General features: G+C 36.2%; 3 protein-coding genes and 1 long non-coding RNA gene across 5 annotated transcripts in view; 2 read left to right on the forward strand and 2 right to left on the reverse strand.

The window, feature by feature from the left end:
• Window positions 1-1,143: 1,143 nt before the first annotated feature.
• Window positions 1,144-3,284, forward strand: LOC148193735 (uncharacterized; the record flags this gene model as incomplete). Its single annotated transcript, XM_088099846.1, has 4 exons — window positions 1,144-1,485; window positions 2,148-2,274; window positions 2,442-2,483; window positions 2,921-3,284. Coding segments are annotated over 4 exons (720 nt in total), but the record flags the coding sequence as incomplete, so codon positions are not given.
• Window positions 3,285-5,362: 2,078 nt separating this feature from the next.
• LOC148193736 (uncharacterized) lies at window positions 5,363-6,397 on the reverse strand. The gene is made up of 2 exons (XR_015782308.1): window positions 6,340-6,397; window positions 5,363-6,141 (listed from the first exon to the last, which is right to left on the reverse strand). It is a non-coding gene; the product is annotated as an uncharacterized LOC148193736 (long non-coding RNA).
• A 3,029-nt stretch (window positions 6,398-9,426) lies between these two features.
• Window positions 9,427-20,027, reverse strand: LOC148193737 (uncharacterized). 2 transcript variants are annotated; one of them, XM_088098563.1, is made up of 3 exons: window positions 19,600-20,027; window positions 16,045-17,014; window positions 9,427-9,644 (listed from the first exon to the last, which is right to left on the reverse strand). In XM_088098563.1, the coding sequence occupies exons 2-3, from the start codon at window positions 17,009-17,011 to the stop codon at window positions 9,601-9,603; spliced, it is 1,011 nt and encodes a 336-aa protein (XP_087954689.1). In that variant the 5' UTR covers window positions 17,012-17,014; window positions 19,600-20,027; the 3' UTR covers window positions 9,427-9,600. The 2 variants fall into 2 exon arrangements, 1 of the variants encoding a protein (XP_087954689.1); XR_015782119.1 differs by lacking the exons at window positions 9,427-9,644; window positions 16,045-17,014 and adding an exon at window positions 17,278-17,495.
• Window positions 20,028-25,368: 5,341 nt separating this feature from the next.
• LOC148193738 (putative pentatricopeptide repeat-containing protein At3g08820) overlaps window positions 25,369-26,694 on the forward strand; it is a 2,440-nt gene continuing 1,114 nt past the window's right edge. Inside the window, exon 1 of the mRNA XM_088099499.1 lies at window positions 25,369-26,687. Coding sequence (XP_087955625.1) covers window positions 25,557-26,687 — 1,131 coding nt within the window. The 5' untranslated portion in view covers window positions 25,369-25,556. The remainder of the gene's footprint in view (window positions 26,688-26,694) is intronic.

Below are 26,694 nucleotides of genomic sequence, written 5' to 3' on the forward strand. Positions count from 1 at the left end.
CGTCATGTCCTTGCAATGATCATCCGTGTGGATGTGAGCAGATGGAGAGGCTTCTCTGGAGCAAGCGCTTGAAGAAGAAATCCTAGTTGAAGAAAATCTAGTAGACGTGGAAGTGAAGGCCGAACAGTGAAGGCGTTCGGTTCTTAGTTAGTTTTAGTTATTAGAGCGAGTGGCTGTGAGCGAGCGCTCTTCTTTTGTTTGTAAATATTAGGACGTTCGGTCATTGTTTTGTAAACCGTTCGTCATTATGCTTTCGTGAACGCTCGTCATTTTGTGTGTATATGTAAGGCCGTTCGGCCATTTTTGCACACTGCTCTTTTTAATTGTAAAATTGTTTTATCATATTAATACATGTTAATATTCTATTATATAGTTGCTAATTTTGGGATATTCTTTCTTACTATTGCCTCAACGTGCATGGTTAATAATTAGTTTCGGATATGCATTACCATTTTTATAATAAATCTTAAATGATAATAGAGGTTTAAAAATTCAATCAACCTTTTAAATACTGATAGTGATAATAAGATATTTAAGTTATTTATTGCTAGCATTACAACGGTAGAAAGAATGGAAAACATCGAAAGAATATGTACAGCCATATAACACCATAAAAGCGTTCATTTATATAAAAGAAAAAGTATAACATATTATTTTTTACTGTATATTTCAAAATAAAAAATAAAAACACTATGAATTGAACATAAGTGGATATACAATTCACAGAAATTACTAATTTGGTCGTTTTTTTATATACTTCCATTTACATATGAAACCCATAAATATTATTATTTATTTCAATATTTTGTTTACATTTATTTTTATTTATTACATATAATATTTTATTAATAAAAGGAAGAGTGAAATGAAAGTAAGAGAAAAGTTGAGTTTGAAAATACATTTTCATAAGGAAAATGATACTTAGACAACAAATTTTGACAACATTTCGACACAGCACACGTGTCAGCATATGAGCGGTCCACGTTTTGAGGGAAAAAGCTGGTGAAATCTGAGAAAAACTGCTTCAATTGTGACGTGGCGAGGGACGGGCACGGGCAGAGTAAAAGTTGCGTTTCAAATTTGAAATTCATTTTCGAACTTCGTAGAGAGAAGCCGCGCGAACATTGGGGACGGATGCTGTGACCTAGACAGAGAGACGAGAGAGTTGGAGAAAGGGTTCACGAGCGAGAGAGAGACGGAGTGCTTGCCGGAGTGCCGCCGTTCACTGTCGAAGGCCGTGTCGGAGAGATCGAACGCCTCCAGCCCGTTCCGTTTCAGGGGCGCCGCGGGTCCGACGTCGACCGGTCGAAGCGAACACGGCATCGTGTTCCGTCCGTTCCGGCCCAGCGACTTAGGGAGGCGTTGAAGGTGTCGCTTCGTCCCAGCTGCTTCCGTCCCTGTCCCGGAGTGCCGCCGGACCTTTCTTCTAAAGATATTGCCGTCATGAAGAGGCGGATTGCAAATGTTCTTGAACTTGGGGAAACGGTATGTATGTATTTTATCATTCTTAATTTTCTGATTTTTTTTTCTTTGTTCTACTGAAGTATCATTGTAAAATACAATATTTATTTTCCAATTCACTCCAGAGTAGTTGTAGATCATCCATTTGTTTAGGCAATCATTGGATTTTTATGTGGCCAAGGAGTTGTGGAATTTCTTGCTAAGGGTAGTTCATATTCTTAAAAAATATTATCCAGTTAAAAATATTTTACTCTCAAATCTGAACGTGTAAGGAATGTGTAATTTTGACATTGTGCTTTTCAAGTTGGAACAAATAAATACAGAAAATAAGAGAACCCGAATCTGCTGTTGACTCCATAGTTGCGTATGCAAATTTACTTTTAACTTGAGTTGAGTATGGCAACCCTAAACCGTTATCAGAGAAAGCCTGTTAATTGCCATTTTTTCAAAATAAAGGATTAATGGTGTTCATAAAGATAAAAATATAAGAAACAATGTTTAAAGTTATATTTGGCTTGTATCTAACTGCAATTATTAATTTTATATCATGTTCATTTACATGTTCTCTTTATATCTTGTAAATCTTTATACTTGACTAGGCTGGAATTATATATCATATATCTACTTCGTTAAGAGTTTTTTGAGGTTCATTAGTTGGGCAGTATTAACCGATATTCTTCCAATAGGTTTTGCAAGCCTTGAGAAGGCTAAAAGGTAACAGTGACAGAAAGGAAAAAATGTCTGCTGAGACTAAGGTTGTATTTGACCAGCTAACTGAGGATGCTATGAAGCTGATGGAGAATGGTGAATACAGTTGAGTTAATCCCTCCGGGCTTTGTAGATATTATGCATTGTGTAAACATGTAATCATTTAGATAGGCTGATGAGACTCTATGTCATGCGGCTTGTTTTGATTCACTGTTTCTTTAGTTGCTATGCCTACATTATGCTTAACTTTGGCTCCTTGACCTTTTTCGCAGATGTTTATCATGAAAAGCGAGAGGTTTTTGATCGTGAAGCGGGTTAGTGTTATACACTATGCTTTATTCTACTTATATTATGTTTGTTGTTTCATTATGTTTACATTGTTAACAACATGATGTAATATGCTGTTTGATTTTATAATTTATTTGATTTAACTACTTGGTTTTACTATTATAATACTGTTCAACTTATGTTGTTATTATGGTCATGATGCAAGATAGAACTTATTGTTCTATTATCAATATCATACATGGTGTTTGTTCATTCTTAGTGTTTGGAGAAACTATCTTTGGGCCTCCATATTAGTTAAGTGTTGGATTTTGGGGCAGGTTATTAATTGTCAATTTTTCCTTGGCTCTTCTTTCTTCTTTCTATGATGTTGTCGATATTTAGGTTTATGAGAAGGAGTGAAGGGTGCCTGTTTCGTGGTATTAACTGCTTAATGCTTATGCCTTCTACATTCTCCCCTTTTCAGAAGGATATGAGAAGTTAGCCCGGGCAAAAGAAGGCCCATCAAATCAACATTTGGCTAGTGGAGAAGCCTCTAGCACTGGTGAAGGTGATTATGATATGTTTGCTGACGAGGATGATAACAGTAAGCCATCTATAGATGAAAATAATACAGTTAGTCAATCTTCATCGGACGTCATATTGTGTGGAGGAATGAAGTGTTGCAACATTTAGGGTTGTTACAAAATGGATAGTACGAATGTCATTTATGGATTTCTTATCACTCTTTGAAATTGTGATGATTAGGTTTGAATGTACATATTTTTTGTTACAAATCATCAAAGAAATGTTCAATAAATGACATAATCAATGGTTGAAGATCATTTGCATGTCCAATAAGTGTTAAAAAAAATTCATTAAAAAATCAATGTCATTTTGAAAGTTGGGATTTTCTCGATTTCTGGAAAACCTGCGAAATCTGCAGAATTCTGCAGATTCGCGCGTTCGTTCAAAATTTTGGAGTGAAAATGGGACGTTCGTCCCATTCGCTAAGAGCGTTCGGTCTTTTGAGAAATAGTAATATTAGACGTTCGGTTTCGTGTGTGTTAGCGCTCGTCCAAACAGTACTCCACCTCAGCCTTTTAAACGTTCGGTTTTGATGTAAGAGAAATGGTGGGCGTTCGGTTTCTCAATATTGACTGTATGTGCGTTCGTCCCAAACACTGTTTACCTATTGAGTTTCGTTATCTATGTACGTTCGTTCCAGACGGTGCTTATATATCTTGTTTCGATTGTAATCGTCTATGAACGTACGGCTTTTGACTGCATGTGCGTTCGTCCTTAAAGTGTAGCGTTCGTCCTTTCCTATGAGTGTAGCGTTCGTCCTTTCCTATGAGTGTAACGTTCGTCCTTTCCTATGAGTGTAGCGTTCGTCCTTTCCTATGAGTGTAGCGTTCGTCCTTCCAAATGGTATAACGTTCGGCATTATTAGCGAGTTATGACGTTCGTCAGAGAAGTGTTTCGGCCTGTTGTTGAGCGTTCGTCCGTAGCGTTCGTCCCGTAGCGATCGTCCAGAGAAGTGTTCGGCCTGGTGTTGAGCGTTCGTCCAGTAGCGTTCGTCCATATCAATTTTGTGACGTTCGGTCAAATTGTGTTCCTCCTGGCGTTCGGAAATGACGTACGCCAAAATAGTGTTCGGCTCGGAAAGTGACGTTCGTCCAGATAGCGCTCGCCCAGATAGCGTTCGTCCAGTAGTATGCGTCCAAAGCATTTTGGGACGTTCGGCCAAATAGAGTTCGGCTCGTAAATGGCGTTTGTTCTGTTGTAACGTTCGTTCCTTAAAGTGCCCAGTGAATAGTAGTCGTCCAAATAGTATTCTACAAACTATGTTGTCTAAGTTTATTTTTGACTGTTGCTGTGACCGTTCGTCCTCAACTGTGAGCCGTTAGGACGTTAGGAGCGCATCATTTGGCTGTCAGCATCGAGAAGAGAACGCCCATCCAACAGCAAGCCAGGACGCTCGTCCAGCGCGCAGCGCAGAGGACGCTCGGCCAGCACTCAGAGAAGGCTCGTCCAGCGCGGAGAGGACGCTCGTCCAGAATGTGGACGCTCGTCCAGAAAGTGGACGCTCGTCCAGAGAGCGGAGATCGCTCGCCCAGCTAGCGGAGAACGCTCGCCCAGACGCTTGTCGCCCAGAGGGGACGCTCGTCCAGCGCGCAGAGGAGGCTGCGCAGAGGACGCTCGTCCAGCAAGTGGACGCTCGTCCAGCAAGTGGACGCTCGTCCAGTAATTGGACGCTCGTCCAGAGAGCGGAGATCGCTCGCCCAGCTAGCGGAGAACGCTCGCACAGACGTTTGGCGCCCAGAGGGGACGCTCGTCCAGCGCGCAGAGGACGCTCGTCCAGCGCGCACAGGAGGCTCGTCCAGCAAGTGGACGCTCGTCCAGCAAGTGGACGCTCGTCCAGCAAGTGGACGCTCGTCCAGTAATTGGACGCTCGTCCAGAGAGCGGAGATCGCTCGCCCAGCTAGCGGACAACGCTGACTGAGGACGCTCGTCCAGACGCTTGTCGCCCAGAAGGGACGCTCGTCCAGCGCGCACAGAGGAGGCTCGAACGGTAGATGTAAGTATAAATGAAGGAGCCATTCGATCTCTAACAGACCGAACGGTATGAAGATTAAGAACGAACGGTCGATAAACAACAAGCATGAACACAGAGACAAGCCGAACGTCACAGAGGAAGTAAAAATCAGATGAAAGATGGACGAACGACTCTAACAGTGACGTTAAAGACCGAACGGTTTGACAGGCAGAAACAGTAAACGTGCAGAATTCAAAACCAGCAGAAACGCAATTGCAGGAACAGTAAACTCGCACAATAAAGCTATCAGTACAAACAAACGTAAAAATTAAATTTCAAACAATCAACAACAGTATAAATTAAATGGCAGACACAACAACACAGATCAGATTTCAGAAGAAATTTAATCGCATCAGTATAATAAAATTGACAATTCAGTAACAGGAAATTAAATGACATTGTTCATTCAAATTAAAATTCATTACAATACACAAAGCCAAATTCTCAAGTCTCGTTCTGGTGCTGCCTCGTGCGTTTCCAGCCAGGTTGCCATGCTGTTGTCTCCCATTAGCAACCTTTAATGAATTTCTTCCATCACTCTTTTGCTTCTCTGTCAGATAAAGCCATGTGGGGCCCTCCATTTTGTTTACACTTCTGCATGTTCTGCACACCATCGCTGCCCATGCTGGAATAAACAAGGTCTGTGTCAGCTTTCCACTTCTCTCCCATCTCAACATGTGCATCCAATTCGGCTGGACTTGAAGACGGTGTGTGTTGTCGTTGCTGCTGTTTGATGCAGCTGGACGTGAATGCTTCCAACGTTGCAGCTCCCAAGCTTCTCATGGGCGTGCTGCTGGAACTGCTAGACGGATGGGGTGTGAATGAACAGAAAACGGAAACTTAATACATAGTATTCATATTCAAGCACAATGAATTTAATTTAAACTCTCTTTAAGAAATGCCAGATATTTGAACTAGACAGGAGGTGACCAACATGACAGTAATCCCCAAATCAAAATAACACAGAATTCAATGTATAATAACACTACACCAACACAAAAACTGAAATAAGTGGGTACCTGGGTGCCAGTTTTTGCACACCAAGGCCAACTACGTCCATCACTCTCATTTTGGTGTGGCTTGTTTGTTTTCCCTCATTTCAGCTACTTCTAAGTAATTTGGGAACAATTCTTAACATTTTATTAACAACAGAACAATGTAAGATTAAGCAAAGAAGTTGTATAAAAATTGGGAACAGAACAACATCCACTTGGGAGACGTTTCATACATAAGCAAATCAAATCCAGATACAACATCATCCATGTATTCAACATTCATTGCACTGACAAATCAAAAAAGAAACCAACCTTGAGTGAAGACCACGCGTGGCGGTTGGAACAGAGCCGATTGCCTAAGGTGTGGGTGGACTGACAACCCGGAAAACCCCTCTTTTTGGTCCTCCGAACATCCCAAACTCCGGCGAATCTCCCGCGGCACTCCGGCGGCACTCCGGGACAGGGACGGAACCACCTGGGACGAAGCGACACCTTCAACGCCTCCCTAAGTCGCTGGGCCGGAACGGACCAAACACGATCCCGTCTTCGCGTCGAGCGGTCGACGTCGGAGCTGCGGCGCCGTCAAACGGAACGGGCTGGAGGGTTTCGATCTCTCCGACACGGCCTTCGACCTTCAACGGCGCACTCCGGCAACCAGTCCGTCGGTTTTTTTTTTGTTTTTTTCTCTCTCTCCAACTCTCTCGGGCTCTCTCTAGGTTAGACTCTCTCTCAACCTTCACTTCTCTCTAAAATTGTTCAAAAATGAAATTCAAATTTCAAACGCCAAACAAAACCCTGACCGCTCCCTTTTCATTTCAATTTTTGAAACGCACAACCAGACTGCCCGTGCCCGTCCTCGCACGTCAGCGTTGAAGCAGATTTCTATCAGACTTTCTCAGACGCAGCAGCTTTTTCCTGCAAAAACCTCAACCACTCAAACGCTGACACGTGTCCTGTGTCGAAAATGTTGTCAAAAAACGTTGTCGAGTATCATTTTTCCTATTTGCTTGATGTTCACTCTTACTTAATTTTATTTTATGAAAAAATTAATGTAGAATTAATAACATAAAATAAGAATTGAATTTTCCACGTTAAAATTATTGTTTTATTAGTTGGAGTTTTTACTGAGTACATATGTAGGTGGTAAATATAAAATTTTAAGTTTGAAATAGATTGTAAGTATTATACCTAGCAGTAAATTTAATTTTCTTACATCAGGTAAAAGTTAATTTGCATTTAACTAACAAAAACGTCCTACATATATCAGGTTTTTGTCTTAATATCATTGCGAGTATCAAAATTATTTTATTTTTAATTATATTAATAATCAGTAATTAAAAAAGATAATATCAATCAATTTCAAATTAGTATTTATTTCAAACATATATTTTTATCATATGAATTTTTATATTATATTTATCTCTTCAATTATTAATATACTGTTATTTAATTAAATTATTTTCGTATACTTTTTAAAAACTACTTTAAACCTGTATTTAAATATTAATAATTTATTTTTCTATTTTAAATGCTAGAATAATAAAATTTTCAATTTTCAATTCTATAAGCGACGACGGCGCCAGTTACTGTCGGAACCAGCGCCGATGTCACAGATGCGTGGGCAAACTCTATCAGCACAAGCGCCGCTATCGTTTGACCTTTTTTCATGCTTAAAACTGTGTGTGGAAGGATGACGGAGATGGTCGGTTTGTGGTGTTTCTGTAGGAAGTGGCGAGAAATGAAAGTGATGAAAGGACGAAAAGGAATGGAGGTGTAGAAGGGAAGGAAATGGGAATTGAGGAAAAATGGAAAGAAATATGATGTAGCGGGTGATGAAAAGTAGATGTTATCTTACCCTTGCAGAAGAAACATTTGACGAAAAAATTACAAAAGCATGAAGAAGCGAATTGCGCACCTAAGAGAATTAAGTAAGGAATTGTCTCTAGATTCTCCAACTCGAAAACAATGATATTCTGTTCTCCTACGTCAATTTTCAATTAACCTCCTCTCACTCTCGGCATTAGCCTTATATAATCTTCACGTTCCTGCAAATTCTACCCAGAAGTCATTATTCACCAAATGGATTGACCCTTTCCAGATTCTTCCTGAAAAAACCTGAGATTTTTCTATTACAGAGTTTTTATGAGAAAACAAAAACCCTAAATAAGAAGATTTTTGGATTAAACTTACTTCACTACGAAACTGACCGATTCTGATTGGGCTCAAAGCATGTGAATCCTACCGTGAGTCCAAGTTGACAGAAACCATTCAAGAAGCGAGAGAGGATCTCCAAAATGTCACACAGTAGGTTTTTGGAAATGGCTAGGTTGAAAATGGCTGAGAGAAATCATGTAGCATGTGTTTGAAAACGTGGAAGATCCCGTGTTTTTGACCAAAATCTGGGAAGCTCGAAGAATGTGGAAGCACAACCGTTTTGTTTTCTTCTGCATCAGAGAATGGCCCACCTATTGACAGAAAAGAGAAAATATCTGACTGTGATGATTCTGCATTAATTTGAACTGATAATCTGGAGATTTCCAACTCTGAAAAATCAACAGAAAACTTTTCTGATCGTGAGCAGGTTCAAACTACGTATTACACAAAATCTGCATGACAACGGCATTATGGAGTAGCATCTCATCGTTATGGTGGAAGAAGTTTACTTTTGAAGCCTACGAATCCTCTCTTACCATTCCACTTATACTAGTTAAAACAACCCTCCAAGTGTTGTGTTTTCACGTGCTTCGTAAAGATTTCACAACATTGTTTTATCATTAATAATCCTTAAATAAAAAATACAGTGCCATGATTATAACTCTTTGGAAACAAAAATTAGCTACTGAATAATCATGTAAGATATAAATATCGAACCGATTATTAATATAAATTTATGCACATATGTTAAATTTAAATAGATGGTAGATAATTTGATTTAACATGTCTATTTTATTTTTAACTTTGATTTCTCTTTTTATTGAATACGTGTCTCTAATTTTAAATTCTGTTTCTAACAAAATTTTCATAAGCTTCAAGTTTTAGACTCGTAACCATTATCTTCTACGTATCTTGATTGCTTAATGTTCATTCCTAATTAATTTTTATTTTATGATAAAAATTAATGTATAACTAATAATATAAAGTAAAAATTTGAATTTTCCATGTTATTATTATTATTACTATTGGTATTATTGTTTGTTATTTTGAATTACTGAATACATATTATGTGGTAAATATAAATTTATGTTTGAAATAGATTGTAAGTATTATACTTACCAGTAAATTTAATTCTATTACTTTAAGTAAAGTTAGTTTTGCATTTAACTACCATAATGTAACACCCCGATTTAGGCGTTACAATTTATTTTCCACAAAATACATATGTAATTCGTCTTTAACAAATTTCAACACCCATAAAATATTAAGTTCTTTATTACAGCACAAGTCTTCTGAAAATAAAATTCCACACAGTTCATAAACTTCTGAAATTTAAAATTTCTCACAGTTCGGAAATTCAAACACAGATTTATTTTAGAAATTCCCCATGTCTCCTTTTCCCCACAGATCTCTCATCTTCTAAGCGAGTCCAGAACCATCTGCTAATTCATCTGATATAGTTTCTGCTCCCGTATAATATCACACATTATACGATCATCGCATTCACATGCACAAACACAAACACAAACAGTAGGGTGAGCTAACCGATTCAAGAAATATACATCATCCACAATCTTACTAACATCACAAGTGTGGCAATCAGTCAAATACATGCATCTCAAACATACTCAAAAAACCAACTATTACACTGATACTTTATAATATTTCTCCAGTCAAAATCATCAGTCGATTCACTAGAGTCAATATAACATATTATTAATCTGCCTACTTACCAAAGCACAGCAGTCAACAATCCTTCTGTCTACTTACCAAAGTAGTATAACCATGATATACTGATTACTTACCAAAGTAATCTAACAAGGTGATCTACTTACCAAAGTAGTATAACCATGTGATACTGACTACTTACCAAAGTAATCTAACGAGGTGATCTACTTACCAAAGTAGTATAACAAGGTGATATTGTCTACTTACCAAAGTAGCACAATAATGTAATATTATCTACTTACCAAAGTAGCATAGCGTGGAACACTCCGCCTACTTACCAAAGCAGTGCGGTTTATGTCAAATTCACCTCTCATTTTCCCACCTACTTACCAAAGTAGTGTCCGACTTCAAACCTCTCCTCTCCCGACTTACCAAAGTCGTAGGAAAATAAATAAAATTTCAGATTTACAATTATGGCAATAATGCCTATACCACCCATCCAAATTTACCATCAACTTATTTACAATTCATGATTTAACTCAAATAATTATTACAACTCAGAATGTTCAATATAATTAAATTTTCTAATATAGAATAATTATATTACTCATCCTCCAATCTCCAAAATACAACTACACATACAATTTAAGAATATAATTATCCAAGTTTTTACCCAATACAAATAAATTTACTATTTCGTGAAAATATTACTCTTCACTCATATCATTAATTACAGATCTGAACCAATCAAACTAATAAACAACATGTTTAACTCATATGGTAAAATTTTCAGTCCAATCCAACGGTTAATGAGGCGGAAATCATAATTTATGTATAAATGATCCAAAAACATAAATTAAGCAATATTAAGATCCCTGAGAAGATACGAAATTAATATCTATAAATCTGTATCTCCGATTTAAAATCGGAACGGTCCAAGTATGACACTATCGTTTAGAAACAACATATTAAAATTTCAGGGTAATCCAACGGTTAACTAAGTAGATATGGAGGTTTTACCGAGGTAACTCAGAGACAGAAACTTAAGTGGTTCTCGGTTAAACTCAAAATGCGGAATGAATTCCTCTAAGCACAGACATCTAATTCCAAATCTGAACGGTCAAGATCACCTAATATGTCTTATGAACTACATACTAAAGTTTGGGCTCAATCTAACGGTAAATGGAATATATATGAAATATTTACCATTATAACTTAAGAACAGAATTGCAGTGTTCATCAAATATTTCAAACTTTCGAAATTTCTTTCTCTAAACAGAGACCTTCAATTCCAAATCCGATCGGTCAAATTGTAATAATGTATTCTAAGAATCATATATCCAATTTTCAAGTTGATCTAACAGTCCCATAAGTCAGAATCTATACTTTACCAAGGGAACTCAGTAATAGAACTGCAAGGGTAATTAATTCACTCAAACATGCAGGATATATATCTCCAAGTACAGACTACTAATTACAAATCCGAACGGTAAAAGTGTATTAATATGTCTTAGGGATCATATATCAAATTTTGAGGTTGATCTAACGGTCCAATAGGTCAGAATCTATATTATACCGAGACAACTCAGTAACAGAACTACAGGGGCAACTAATTTACTCAAACTTGCAGGATTTATTTCTCCAATTACAGACTTCTATTTTCAAATCCGAACGGTCAAAGTTTAGTAATAGGTCTTAGGATTCACATACTAAACTTTTAGCTAAATCCAACGGTGAAAACAATTAATAGAAATTTTTCACCACAGTAACTCGAAAATAAGAAATTATAATCATGAAACCCAAATTTTTCACAAGTCAATAGATAACTACCATTACCAAATTTTAACACATTCATACTCATATTCATGATCATAATCAAGAAAGGATTAGCTCCCCTACCTCTTCTCCTTGCAAGAAATTCTTCACTCTTGATACCTCTAGACCACCACCTTTGCTTGTTTTCACTTTCAATTTCAAGGAAAATTCTAACTTAAATCTCTCTTCTTCCAAGAGAGCAATTCTTCTCCTCCTTGCTAGACCAAGTCAGTCTCCACACTTAGAACACTTAGGATTTTCGTTCACCTCCCACCAAGGACCTCTCTACTCTCCCCCAAAACTCCAAATCTGATTTGGAATTAAAGAAGATGCCTTAGACAACAAAGGACCTATGCACTTGGTACTTAGCAATAATAAACAACCAATGAACCATCCTAAACCATTTTTTTTCAGCCCTAAAACATGGTAGGAAAGTCTCCAAAGGTTCCAAAATGTTCTCCTAGTTCAGAACACAACCTACCCACTCCAAAAAAATCGCAACTTGTAAAAATGTACCTAAAATTAAGGTTGGACGCTAGCCCCTGGACAGCAACACTGTCACGTTTTCCCCAGCTCAGTTAGACACCTTCCCGAAGTCCAAAATATGCGTATGAGTAGTCAAATTGAAGCTCTTTGAGTCTAGTTTCCAATGAAACAAGAATCAACTCAATTGGAGTTCGGTAGAGAAAGTAATAAGCAAAACAGTCATCATAGGTCAAAACTGAACATACCTGAGCGTGATTAACGTTTCCGAGTTTTAATAATTTTACTGCAGCTAGCCCGGTAGTCCAAAAATTTATATTTATATGTCCAATTAAAGATATTTGAGTCTAGTTTCCAATAAAACAAGAATCAACTCAATTGATATTTTCTACAAAAAGTTATAATTAAAATAGTAAACCATGTCAAACCTGACAGCATTCCATTTTACATTATAACTTGAACTTTTTACAACTTGGTAAATTCTTGAGGTTCTAGGGTCTTACATTCTACCCCCCTTAAAAAAATTTTCGTCCTCGAAAATTAAGATGTTACTCAAACAAATGAGGGTATTCTTTTATCATATAATCCTCTAGCTCCCATGTCATCTCTTGGGTTTCCTCGTTCCAAAGCACCTTCACTGTATGAATTTCCTTTCCTCGTAACTTCTTTGTTTGAACTTCTAACACCCTTACTGGCATCACTTCGATAGTAAGATCTTCACGCACTTGAATGTCATCTGTTTCCAAAACATGAGTCGGATCAGAGACATACTTCCTCAGCTGCGACACGTGGAACACATTATGCAAGTTCGCCAACTGTGGTGGTAACGCTACCTCATATGCTACTGGTCCAATCCTCCTAAGAATATCGTAAGGACCAAGAAACTTTGGTGACAACTTCCTTGATTTAATAGCCCTACCTATGCCGGTAATGGTGTCACACGTAGAAACACATGATCTCCTTCGTTGAACTCAAGAGGTCTTCTTCTCTTGTCTGCATAAGATTTTTGTCGACTTTGTGTTGCACGCATCCGGTCTTGTATCAACTTGACTTTTTCTGTTGTTTGCTGCAATAACTCGGGACCTACTGAAATTGTTTCTCCATCCTGAAACCAGCACAAAGGTGTCCTGCACCTTCTCCCATACAATGCTTCATACGGTGCCATTCCAATGCTCGCATGAAAGCTGTTGTTGTATGTGAATTCCACCAAAGGCAAAACCTCACTCCAACCTCCCAAATGATCCAATACACACGTTCTCAGCAGATCTTCCAATGACTGAATAGTCCTTTCAGTTTGTCCATCTGTTTGAGGATGATATGCTGAACTCATTCTTAACTTTGAACCCAAAGCCTCTTGCAATTGCTGCCAGAACCTTGACGTAAACCTTGGATCCCGATCTGAAACAATGCTATTTGGTACACCATGCAATCTCACTATTTCCTGAATATACAACTCTGCCAACTTCTGCATTGACATTCTCAGGTTGATTGGCAAAAAGTGAGCACTTTTCGTCAATCGATCAACTATCACCCAAATGGAATCATGACCCTTCAATGATCTTGGTAAGTGAGTTACAAAGTCCATCGAGATGCTGTCCCATTTCCATTGGGGAATATCCAACTGTTGTAACATTCCACCTGGCCTTTGATGTTCTATCTTAGCCTTCTGACATACCAAACAAGAAGATACAAACTTTGCCACATCCTTTTTCATCCCACTCCACCAGAAAGATTCTTTCAAGTCTTTGTACATCTTAGTCATACCAGGATGTATGCTAAGACGACTCTTGTGTCCTTCTTCTAGAATCATCTTCTTCAACTCATCCTTTGCTGGAATGCAGACTCTATTCTTAAAACGAATAATACCATCTAATCCCAAACTGAAGTCTTTAGCTTGATCCGTTCCCAACAACTCCACTGTATCTTGTAGACTTGTGTCTTCCTTTTGTCCCAATTTGATCTCTTCCAAGAAATCATTTGTGATCTTTAAATGACAACACCAAAGGTGATCTTGGCTCAGCTGTAATCCCAAGTTCATATCTCTGAACTTTTCTATTAATTCAAACTCCTTCACCATCAAAGCTGACACATGCATTCGCTTCCTACTCAAAGCATCGGCTACAACATTTGCTTTCCCTGGATGGTACTGTAACTCAAAATCAAAATCCTTCAAGTACTCCATCCACCTTCTCTGCCTCATGTTCAACTCCTTCTGATCGAAGAGATACTTTAAACTCTTGTGATCACTAAAGATTTGAAAACGTGATCCGTAAAGATAGTGCCTCCAAGTCCTCAAAGCAAAAACCACAGCCGCTAATTCGATGTCGTGCGTTGGATAGTTCCTTTCATGCACCTTCAACTGTCTCGATGCATAAGCTACTGGTCGCTTCTCCTGCATCAATACACAACCGAGCCCATGGTATGAAGCATCACAAAACACTTCAAAAGCTTTAGAAGTATCAGGGACTGCTAATACTGGAGCACTTGTCAACCGTTTCTTCATCTCTTCAAAACTTGTTTCACACTTGTCGGTCCATAAGAAAGGTTGTTCTTTACGAGTCAACTGCGTCAAAGGACCCACTATCTTGGAGAAACCTTCGACGAACTTCCTGTAGTAACCAGCTAGGCCCACAAAACTTCTTACTTCTGACACCGTCTTTGGACGTTCCCACTTTAGCACTGCCTCCACCTTCGTTGGATCTACAGAAATTCCTTTGGCAGAAATCACGTGGCCAAGGAATTGTATTTCCTCCAACCAAAATTCACATTTAGATAATTTCCCAAACAATTGATGCTCCCTAAGAGTCTCCAACACAATCCTCAAATGTTCAGCATGTTCTTCACGATCCCTTGAATATATAAGAATGTCGTCTATGAACACAACAACAAATTTATCTAGCCACGGTCGAAATATTCGATTCATGTAATCCATGAATATAGCAGGAGCATTGGTCACTCCAAACGGCATCACCACATACTCGTAGTGACCGTAACGTGACCTGAAAGCCGTCTTCTGACTATCCTCTGATTTGACCAAGATCTGATGGTAACCAGACCTCAGGTCAATTTTTGAAAACACACCAGCTCCTCGCAACTGATCCAACAAGTCATCAATTCTTGGTAGTGGGTACTTGTTCTTAATCGTCAACTTATTCAGCTGCCGGTAGTCGATGCACAACCTTGAACTACCATCTTTCTTCTTTACTAACAAGACTGGAGCTCCCCATGGTGACACACTCGGCCTGATAAACCTCTTCTTCAGTAGTTCCTCAATTTGTCTCTTCAGCTCTGCTAGCTCTGTCGGAGCCATCCTATACGGAGCCATAGACACTGGTCCAGCTCCTGGTACCAAGTCTATAGAGAACTCCACTTCCCTGCTTGGTGGCAACCCTGGTACTTCATCTGGAAAGACATCCTCGAACTCTTCCACTACTGGGATACCCATCGTCTGAACCTCAAAACTCTTCTTCTCTTGAGCTACCAGTACAAAACACATGGCCCCATCACTAACATCCTTTAGAACTTCTTTGGTTGAGATCAGTTCTAAACCATCCGAGTCTGGAAAAACCAATCGTTGTTGTCCACAGTCAAGAAGAACGTGATTGGCGGTCAACCAATCCATTCCCAGAATTACATCTAAGCCTTCGAGAGGTAAGGAAATCAAGTTCACTTTGAACTTGCGTCCGAAGACTACAATCGGGCATCCAACACAGATTGAACTGGTTGAGATCTGACCCGATGTTGGTGTCGAAACCACCAATTCATACCTTAGATTACTCACCGGTATACTGAAGTCTTTCAAACAAGTAGAAGAAACAAAGGAGTGCGTAGCTCCGGAATCAAACAATACATGCACACATTTACCAAACAAAAGGCATGTGTCAAGGATGAGATTACCTGGCTTTGCAGCCTCTTCACCGGTCAAAGCGAAAACTCTTCCAGCTATCTTGGGCTTCACGCCTGAAGAACTTGGTTGTTGTGGTGCATATGCTATCTTCTTCTCAGGACAAACATGAGCGAAATGTCCTGGCTTGTTACACACAAAGCACCTCTTCTCTTCAACCTTCACTCCAGAGAGCTTAGGACAATCCTTCTTGTAGTGCGCACCACCGCATTCAAAACATTTCACGGCTGTTCGCATAAGCGGTTGGGGTCGCTGATATGGCTTCTTCCATGGCTTTCCTCTAATAAACTTGTCCTTCTGAGTCTTGTCAACTCGGTTTCGGTTCATTTCCAGTAACTCCACCTTTTTTGTCTTCTCAACTAAGGCTGGAAACTTCTTGATTTCAAGAGGTACAATCATTCTCCTCAGGTCATACCTCAGACCCTGCTCAAATCTTTGACACTTCCACCCTTCCGTCATGTGCTGACTATAAAAACGGATAAGATACTCAAACCTGTCGATGTACTCTTGCACTGACATCCCACTTTGACGCAAGGCCAAGAACTCTTGCTCCCTTTCGATCTTGGCACTAGTCGGGAAGTACTTTTCCAAAAACTTGTCCTTGAAACTGTTCCAAGTAATAGCCTCTTCATCAGATTCCATCAGTCGCTTCATACCATCCCACCAGTACTCTGCTTCCTCTTTCAGTATGAAGGTTGCGTAATCTAGTTTTTCCTCATCTGTGCACTTGATCACATGAAAGATCTTCTCAATGTCCTTGATCCAAGCATCTGCTTTATCTGGCGTAGCTCTTCCATTGAACCTTGTTGGGTCGTGCCTCAAAAAGTCATTCAGCCTCGAATAAGTCCTCGGTTCCTGAGTGGTATGCTGCCTCTCCATTGCGTTGATCATCCGATCAACAGCCCGATTAAAATCATCAATTGGAGGTGTTTGACCAACATTGTTAGATCGACGTGCCATGTTCTACCATATACGTCAAAAGAAATTAATTTAAACACAAGTCAAAACAATGCATATCTCTACCTTTCAAACCAACGCTCTCCAAAAGAGCTACAAAATAATCACAACAAATCACAGAGTCAACAACAGAAGTTAACGAGCTCACTTCCCAAAAGCCCCAAAAGATTTTTGAAAACCATGGCTCTGATACCAAACAGTGTAACACCCCGATTTAGGCGTTACAATTTATTTTCCACAAAATACATATGTAATTCGTCTTTAACAAATTTCAACACCCATAAAATATTAAGTTCTTTATTACAGCACAAGTCTTCTGAAAATAAAATTCCACACAGTTCATAAACTTCTGAAATTTAAAATTTCTCACAGTTCGGAAATTCAAACACAGATTTATTTTAGAAATTCCCCATGTCTCCTTTTCCCCACAGATCTCTCATCTTCTAAGCGAGTCCAGAACCATCTGCTAATTCATCTGATATAGTTTCTGCTCCCGTATAATATCACACATTATACGATCATCGCATTCACATGCACAAACACAAACACAAACAGTAGGGTGAGCTAACCGATTCAAGAAATATACATCATCCACAATCTTACTAACATCACAAGTGTGGCAATCAGTCAAATACATGCATCTCAAACATACTCAAAAACCAACTATTACACTGATACTTTATAATATTTCTCCAGTCAAAATCATCAGTCGATTCACTAGAGTCAATACAACATATTATTAATCTGCCTACTTACCAAAGCACAGCAGTCAACAATCCTTCTGTCTACTTACCAAAGTAGTATAACCATGATATACTGATTACTTACCAAAGTAATCTAACAAGGTGATCTACTTACCAAAGTAGTATAACCATGTGATACTGACTACTTACCAAAGTAATCTAACGAGGTGATCTACTTACCAAAGTAGTATAACAAGGTGATATTGTCTACTTACCAAAGTAGCACAATAATGTAATATTATCTACTTACCAAAGTAGCATAGCGTGGAACACTCCGCCTACTTACCAAAGCAGTGCGGTTTATGTCAAATTCACCTCTCATTTTCCCACCTACTTACCAAAGTAGTGTCCGACTTCAAACCTCTCCTCTCCCGACTTACCAAAGTCGTAGGAAAATAAATAAAATTTCAGATTTACAATTATGGCAATAATGCCTATACCACCCATCCAAATTTACCATCAACTTATTTACAATTCATGATTTAACTCAAATAATTATTACAACTCAGAATGTTCAATATAATTAAATTTTCTAATATAGAATATATTATATTACTCATCCTCCAATCTCCAAAATACAACTACACATACAATTTAAGAATATAATTATCCAAGTTTTTACCCAATACAAATAAATTTACTATTTCGTGAAAATATTACTCTTCACTCATATCATTAATTACAGATCTGAACCAATCAAACTAATAAACAACATGTTTAACTCATATGGTAAAATTTTCAGTCCAATCCAACGGTTAATGAGGCGGAAATCATAATTTATGTATAAATGATCCAAAAACATAAATTAAGCAATATTAAGATCCCTGAGAAGATACGAAATTAATATCTATAAATCTGTATCTCCGATTTAAAATCGGAACGGTCCAAGTATGACACTATCGTTTAGAAACAACATATTAAAATTTCAGGGTAATCCAACGGTTAACTAAGTAGATATGGAGGTTTTACCGAGGTAACTCAGAGACAGAAACTTAAGTGGTTCTCGGTTAAACTCAAAATGCGGAATGAATTCCTCTAAGCACAGACATCTAATTCCAAATCTGAACGGTCAAGATCACCTAATATGTCTTATGAACTACATACTAAAGTTTGGGCTCAATCTAACGGTAAATGGAATATATATGAAATATTTACCATTATAACTTAAGAACAGAATTGCAGTGTTCATCAAATATTTCAAACTTTCGAAATTTCTTTCTCTAAACAGAGACCTTCAATTCCAAATCCGATCGGTCAAATTGTAATAATGTATTCTAAGAATCATATATCCAATTTTCAAGTTGATCTAACAGTCCCATAAGTCAGAATCTATACTTTACCAAGGGAACTCAGTAATAGAACTGCAAGGGTAATTAATTCACTCAAACATGCAGGATATATATCTCCAAGTACAGACTACTAATTACAAATCCGAACGGTAAAAGTGTATTAATATGTCTTAGGGATCATATATCAAATTTTGAGGTTGATCTAACGGTCCAATAGGTCAGAATCTATATTATACCGAGACAACTCAGTAACAGAACTACAGGGGCAACTAATTTACTCAAACTTGCAGGATTTATTTCTCCAATTACAGACTTCTATTTTCAAATCCGAACGGTCAAAGTTTAGTAATAGGTCTTAGGATTCACATACTAAACTTTTAGCTAAATCCAACGGTGAAAACAATTAATAGAAATTTTTCACCACAGTAACTCGAAAATAAGAAATTATAATCATGAAACCCAAATTTTTCACAAGTCAATAGATAACTACCATTACCAAATTTTAACACATTCATACTCATATTCATGATCATAATCAAGAAAGGATTAGCTCCCCTACCTCTTCTCCTTGCAAGAAATTCTTCACTCTTGATACCTCTAGACCACCACCTTTGCTTGTTTTCACTTTCAATTTCAAGGAAAATTCTAACTTAAATCTCTCTTCTTCCAAGAGAGCAATTCTTCTCCTCCTTGCTAGACCAAGTCAGTCTCCACACTTAGAACACTTAGGATTTTCGTTCACCTCCCACCAAGGACCTCTCTACTCTCCCCCAAAACTCCAAATCTGATTTGGAATTAAAGAAGATGCCTTAGACAACAAAGGACCTATGCACTTGGTACTTAGCAATAATAAACAACCAATGAACCATCCTAAACCATTTTTTTTTCAGCCCTAAAACATGGTAGGAAAGTCTCCAAAGGTTCCAAAATGTTCTCCTAGTTCAGAACACAACCTACCCACTCCAAAAAAAATCGCAACTTGTAAAAATGTACCTAAAATTAAGGTTGGACGCTAGCCCCTGGACAGCAACACTGTCACGTTTTCCCCAGCTCAGTTAGACACCTTCCCGAAGTCCAAAATATGCGTATGAGTAGTCAAATTGAAGCTCTTTGAGTCTAGTTTCTAATGAAACAAGAATCAACTCAATTGGAGTTCGGTAGAGAAAGTAATAAGCAAAACAGTCATCATAGGTCAAAACTGAACATACCTGAGCGTGATTAACGTTTCCGAGTTTTAATAATTTTACTGCAGCTAGCCCGGTAGTCCAAAAATTTATATTTATATGTCCAATTAAAGATATTTGAGTCTAGTTTCCAATAAAACAAGAATCAACTCAATTGATATTTTCTACAAAAAGTTATAATTAAAATAGTAAACCATGTCAAACCTGACAGCATTCCATTTTACATTATAACTTGAACTTTTTACAACTTGGTAAATTCTTGAGGTTCTAGGGTCTTACACATAACATCCTATATTATTCAGGTTTTAGTCTTAATATCATGTCGGAGTATCATGATTATGTTTAGTTTATATTAATGATACCAATATCTCATTATATTCAATATTAACAATTCAACATCTTACTTATACAATACATTGCTAATATCTATGACAAACATTATATTTCAACTACATAAGAACAATTACAAATATCTCAAAAATCATCATTTGTGTTATCCACATCAAAATACTTTAAATATATATATATATATATATATATATATATATATATATATATATATATATATATATATATATATATATATATATATATATATGAGTTTGCTAAATTGCGCACGCTCTTTTTTCAGTGGTATATTTTAGTAATGTATATATACAAGATTTTTGTAGACAAAAATATCCTCATATATTATGGATTTTAAATTTTAAAGTCAAAAGTATTTGAATAACAAGAAAGCTCCAACCCTTACTCACCCTCCTCATTTCTCTCAACCCTTCCTTTTTCATCTCTCACCCCAACATTTTCTCTGCCATTCCTATCATAGCCCCAACTAAAAAAATAAGAAACATTTACGGTTAAACAATTTTTTACAAAAAATGATTTTATAATGAGTTTTCATTTTATAATTTTTGTCTTATCTAATTTTATCTAATTTTCACAAGCATAATGACATTAAAAAATTGGTAATTGGCCTAGAAAAAAATAAAAAACATTCGATGTTAAACAATTTCTCAAAAAAATGATTTTGTAATGAATTTTCATTTTATAATTTTTGTCTTATCTAATTTTCACAGTACAATGATGTTTGAAGGAATTGGTAATTGGCCTAGAGGATTTTTGTAGAGATGTCAATATCCACATATGATGAAATTAGAGAGGTTAGTAAAGATGATAAAATTGAACAGATTTTGAATAAACCTTTGCTTAAAAGCGAATATGCTAATGAATCAACTCTTTACAAATGTAAATTGTTTAACTGTGTTTCTTATTTTTTTCAGTTATGGCTACCGTAAAAATGAGGAAGAAAATGTTAAAGTGATAAAGATAAAAAAAAAGATTGAAAGGAATAACAAGGTGAGTAAGAGTTTATAACTACACTAGAGATGACGTGTGTATATATATATATATATATATATATATATATATATATATATATATTCATGAGTTAGGTTGAGTATAGGTAATGCGCTGTTTATTATCTGTCCCTCGTCTAAAAATTACTGTTCATTACCCGCCTGTTTCCCTAACAACGCATACGTAAACTTTTAATATCATGTATTACAACACTCTTAAAAGATAATATTTTCAATAGTTGAAAAATTTTGTCCTGTTAGTTTTTCTTTATTTATTTTAATAATTTGACAAGTATATGCACTAAGATAATCCGTATTATTATATAAGTTAGCATATTAGATTAAATCATAAAACTATAACTTTTTATTTATTTTAAGGTGTATTAATTTGTAGTTTTTTTAGTGATAAGTATTAGTAGTGGGCCAGTCTCCAGAAAAAAGAGGTCGGTTGAAGGTAATTTCTTCACGCACCCCTATGTTTACTTCCTTCACCCATACTTTTAGAATTTCAATTATACTATAACTGAAACTAATAGAAAATAATTTTTTAAGTTCTTCCGTGTTTTAGTTATAGTTTCAAACTGTGTAATCATATATATTTTGGATTTCATAATTTGGAGTTCAAAAATTTTATTTTTATATGTTTCATATGGTACAATTTAAAAGGTAGATTTGCATTTTAAATTATACAATTTGTAATAAAAATTTGAATTTTAAATTGTATAATTTGTTATATGAATTTAAAATATATTTCCAAATAGACAAAAAAATCTTCCAAAATCAATCATCTTAGAAAAATCACAAATCGAAATTTTAAATTATATTTTGAATTATATAATTTATAATCTGAATTTATATTTTTGATTATATAATTAATGATATAAACTTAGAAGATGATTTAGAATTTAAATTAAATTTCGAATTATATAATATATAATACAACTTTAAAAACAATCAAAATGTAAATTATATATTTCAAATAGTAAAATCCACAATGAAAAAGTCTCTCCTCCAATAGCACTGTTGTCCCTTTTGATGTGGCTTTCCAAATTTTGAGCCATATTCTCTCCCACAAGGAGAAAATACTAACGCTAGGTTCCAAAGGCATTCTCTCAATAAAATGAAACGGCTCTCCAAAGTTCCCAAATGGAGTTGGGTGTAGGACGTTGCAGGCTTTCGGCAGTGTGGAGGACGCTGATGCTGTGAAAGAAGGGATAATATTAGGATTTTTAATATCTTTTAGTCAAGGATAGTTAGGTAATTTTTGTAAGACTATGGGGGTGTAAAAAAGAAAACATGTAATTGCAGTAAGAAAGACCCCTAGATGAAATCCACGAAGATCCAGTACCCGCCGTTGTGTGTTTGGTGGCCCATATTTGGAGGAGTAAGAAATATAAACGAAGCACCGTTTTTTTCTCACTTTGGCGCTGAGATTGAGAAAAGGGAACTCTCACGAAACTCAACTCTCTCTCTCTTTCTCTCTCTCTCTCTCCTTCACCCTCTTCTCTCTGCAGCCAATCCCCATTTCAGATCGAGCCCTTCTTCTTCCTCCACCCTTTCCCATTCGCTGTGGTGACTGCTCTCTCATCTTCACCACCAAGAGTAAGTTCCTCTTCCACACCACTTTCTTCTCATCTCGTATTAACCGTCAGCTTCTCTGACTTTGTCTGCTTTTCCCTCTTTGAACTTTCCGTCTCCTGTTGAATATTTTTATTTGAACTTGTCCCAGCTTAAGTGAATGATATCCAAACAGCTCCCTCTCTTTTGTTCATCTGTTTTGTTCATTTTTAGGCAAGGGCTTTGTTTTTTCATCCTGTGGAGCCAAATGCTTAAATGTTCTGTGACATTGTTCTGCCATTGTAGGTGTTGTTTCGGAAGTTAGGAAGTAGATTTGGAACTGAAAATTTCTTGCACTGTGCCAATGCTGGTGGTGGTTTTCATTAGCAGTCAAAATCTATTAACAATTGGCTAATTGGCGTATATGTGCTGCATGAAGAGTATTTTGATTGTGTCTTTTAGTTTTAATGTTTGATTCACTCTCCCATTTCCGCATCGTGTATATAGTTATGTTACTGCTCCAGATACGCAGTGGATAATCTCAAGTTTTTTTTTTTTTTTTTTTTTTTTTTTTTTTTGTAGTTACTTGACTCACATTTAGACTATAGTGGTGGATGCTGTGGTGTGCGGTTTTTCCTCGGACCTATGACTAGACCATTTGGAGAATTGACAAGCAATAACAGTGCCGCTGGAAGGATGAGTACTGAACAATCTGAATTGTCTGAAAAAACACAGTTAAGGACTGAGCATTTACTAAAGGAACAACGGGAGTCTGGTACTGTGTTAACCAGTTCAGTTATCCATGAAAAATCAAATCAAGTTTCTGCTAATGCGACAGAGAATTCTGTTATTTTACTATAATAATAAAACATATTAAAAGAATTAAAAATTTAATATTTTAAATGAAAAAATTAAATTAGAAATATTATTTATTTAAATTTGATAATCAAAATATTTTTTTTTAATATAATAAATATTCAATTACTGTAATATTTTTTTATATAATTAAATATATATTATATTTTAATTTATAAAATATTATTTATTAAAATAAAAAAAAATATATTATAAAATTAAAAAAACTTTAAAAAAAATGTTAACCAGTTACCGTTCCAAACAAGGTTAACATATTTTTCTAGTTTTTTTTTGTTTTTAATTTTTTAATATGTTTTATTTATTTTGGTTTATTAAATAATATTTTATAAATTAAAATATTAATATATATCTAATTATATTAAAATATTAATTTAATTAAATATTTATTAAATAAAAAATATTTATTTATTATTGAATTAAAACAAATAAACTTTTAATTTATTATTTTTTTAATTTAAAATATTAAATTTTATTTCGTAATTTATTATTATTATTATTAAATAAAAATTAAAAAGGTAAATTAAAAGAAATAAAAAAAAAATAACCAGCAGACGGTTAAGTGTTATTAACGAAAAGGACATAATAGAATTTTTTGGAGATATGCTGGACGGAGAACTATTCCTTATGTTTTCTCCTATATTCTTTTATAAAGTTGGTTAAATCATATCTATACCTTATATGAATTAATATATACGTCTTGGAATGATAACAGGTTATGTTGGACACAGATCTACCTGTAACTTGACCCAAAAAAAGTTTATTCGTTACTCAATTTGTTACCAGCATAAATATTTACTTAAAAAATATTTATGAATATTTTAAAATCTAAATATCTTTATGAATATATGCATATATTCATAAATATTTAAAAAAATATATTTTTATAATTTATTAAAATAAAATTATAAAAATATATAAAATAAAATATAAATTAAATTAAATATTAATTAAAATTTAATTTTATAAAAATATAAATTAATATTAATTTTAATTAAATTTAACTTAATAAAATATAAATTAAATATTTATTTTTATTTTTTTACTGTTAACAAATATAATACGATAATATAATACATATACCCGTATAAGAAGGTATTTTAATCCTTTATCTACAACCCACAACAAAAATCTTTTTTGGCATCCCGTTGTATTCATCTCTCTGGTTGAGCCCATTTTTATCTCTATCTTTTTAACAGTACATGTCAAAAACTACTGCAATATGTCAACCATTAATGGTAGGTTTCTTTGACTGAAAAAACATATTGTTATAATTTGTCCTAACTTAGTAGCAGTGTTTTTGTTTGAAAGCAGTTTTTGTCCTTCCTTGGGATAGCAAGGAGTTACTAGTTTTTTTTTTTCCTTGGTACATGCCATGTTCATATTGGAGCGTGACAATGAGAGTTCTTAATCAATAATCTTGTCTTCTGCAAGCTTGCAATGATGGAGGACGACTCCTAAAAAGAACATATGTTAACACAACATTCGTTGACATCAAATATGTAACAATTGCAACTTACTTCAAATGAAAATTGAATCAAACAAGCATGTTCACCCTGTCTCACGAGTTGGTCGTTCCCACCACCCAAAAGTTCAAACCCATCGTTGCACTCCTTCACTCTCCCTGTTCATGTTCCATTGCAGAACCCACCAACCTTGCCGACCTCCTACAAGGCAACCTTCCATATTCGTATCTTCACCAAATCCACACACGCATTTTCCAACTTGGTGCACACCAAGACAACCTCGTTGCCACGCGCCTCATTGGACACTACCCATCACGCATTGCTCTTCGCGTCTTTCACCATCTCCAAAATCCAAACATCTTTCCTTTCAATGCCATCATCAGAGTTCTCGCCCAAGAGGGTAACTTTTTTCACGCCTTTTCTCTGTTCAAAGATTTGAAACGGCATCCACTTTCGCCCAACGACTTTACTTTCTCTTTCCTCCTTAAGGCATGCTTTCGGTCCAAAGATCTCCGTCACGTAGAACAGATTCATGTCCACATTCAGAAGACGGGTTTCCTCTCTGACCCTTCTGTTTGCAATGGCTTGGTTTCTGTGTACGCGAAAGGGTACAACCACTTGCCATCTGCCCGAAAAGTGTTTGATGAAATTCCTGACAAAAGGGTAGTCAGTTGTTGGACTAGTTTGATCTCTGGTTTTGCTCGGTCTGGACAGAGTGAGGAGGCTTTGCGGCTTTTCCATGTGATGATTAGTCAGAACTTGCTTCCCCAAAGTGATACTATGGTCAGTGTTCTATCAGCCTGTTCTAGCCTTGAGGTGCCAAAAATTGAGAAATGGATTAACATTCTTTCAGAATTGATTGGTGATGGAGTGAGTACTAGAGAAACTTACTGTGATTCAGTTAACACGGCGCTGGTTTATTTGTTAGGTAAATGGGAGAAAGTTGAGAAGAGTAGAGAAGGGTTTGATCGAATTTCTGCAATAGGAAAAAGAAGCGTGGTTCCTTGGAATGCTATGATAAATACATATGTTCAAAACGGTTATCCTGTGGAGGGCTTAAGTCTTTTCCGTATGATGGTAGAAGAACCAGCCACTACACCTAACCATATCACAATGGTTAGTGTGCTTTCAGCATGTGCTCAAATTGGTGATTTGAGTTTTGGAAGTTGGGTTCACGATCACCTAATATCTCTAGGACATAAAGACACCATTGCCTCAA

The sequence above is a fragment of the Vigna umbellata genome, chromosome 9 (assembly GCF_029865625.1).
Source record: "Vigna umbellata cultivar VRB3 chromosome 9, Vumbellata_1.0, whole genome shotgun sequence".
Taxonomy (NCBI): domain Eukaryota; kingdom Viridiplantae; phylum Streptophyta; class Magnoliopsida; order Fabales; family Fabaceae; genus Vigna; species Vigna umbellata.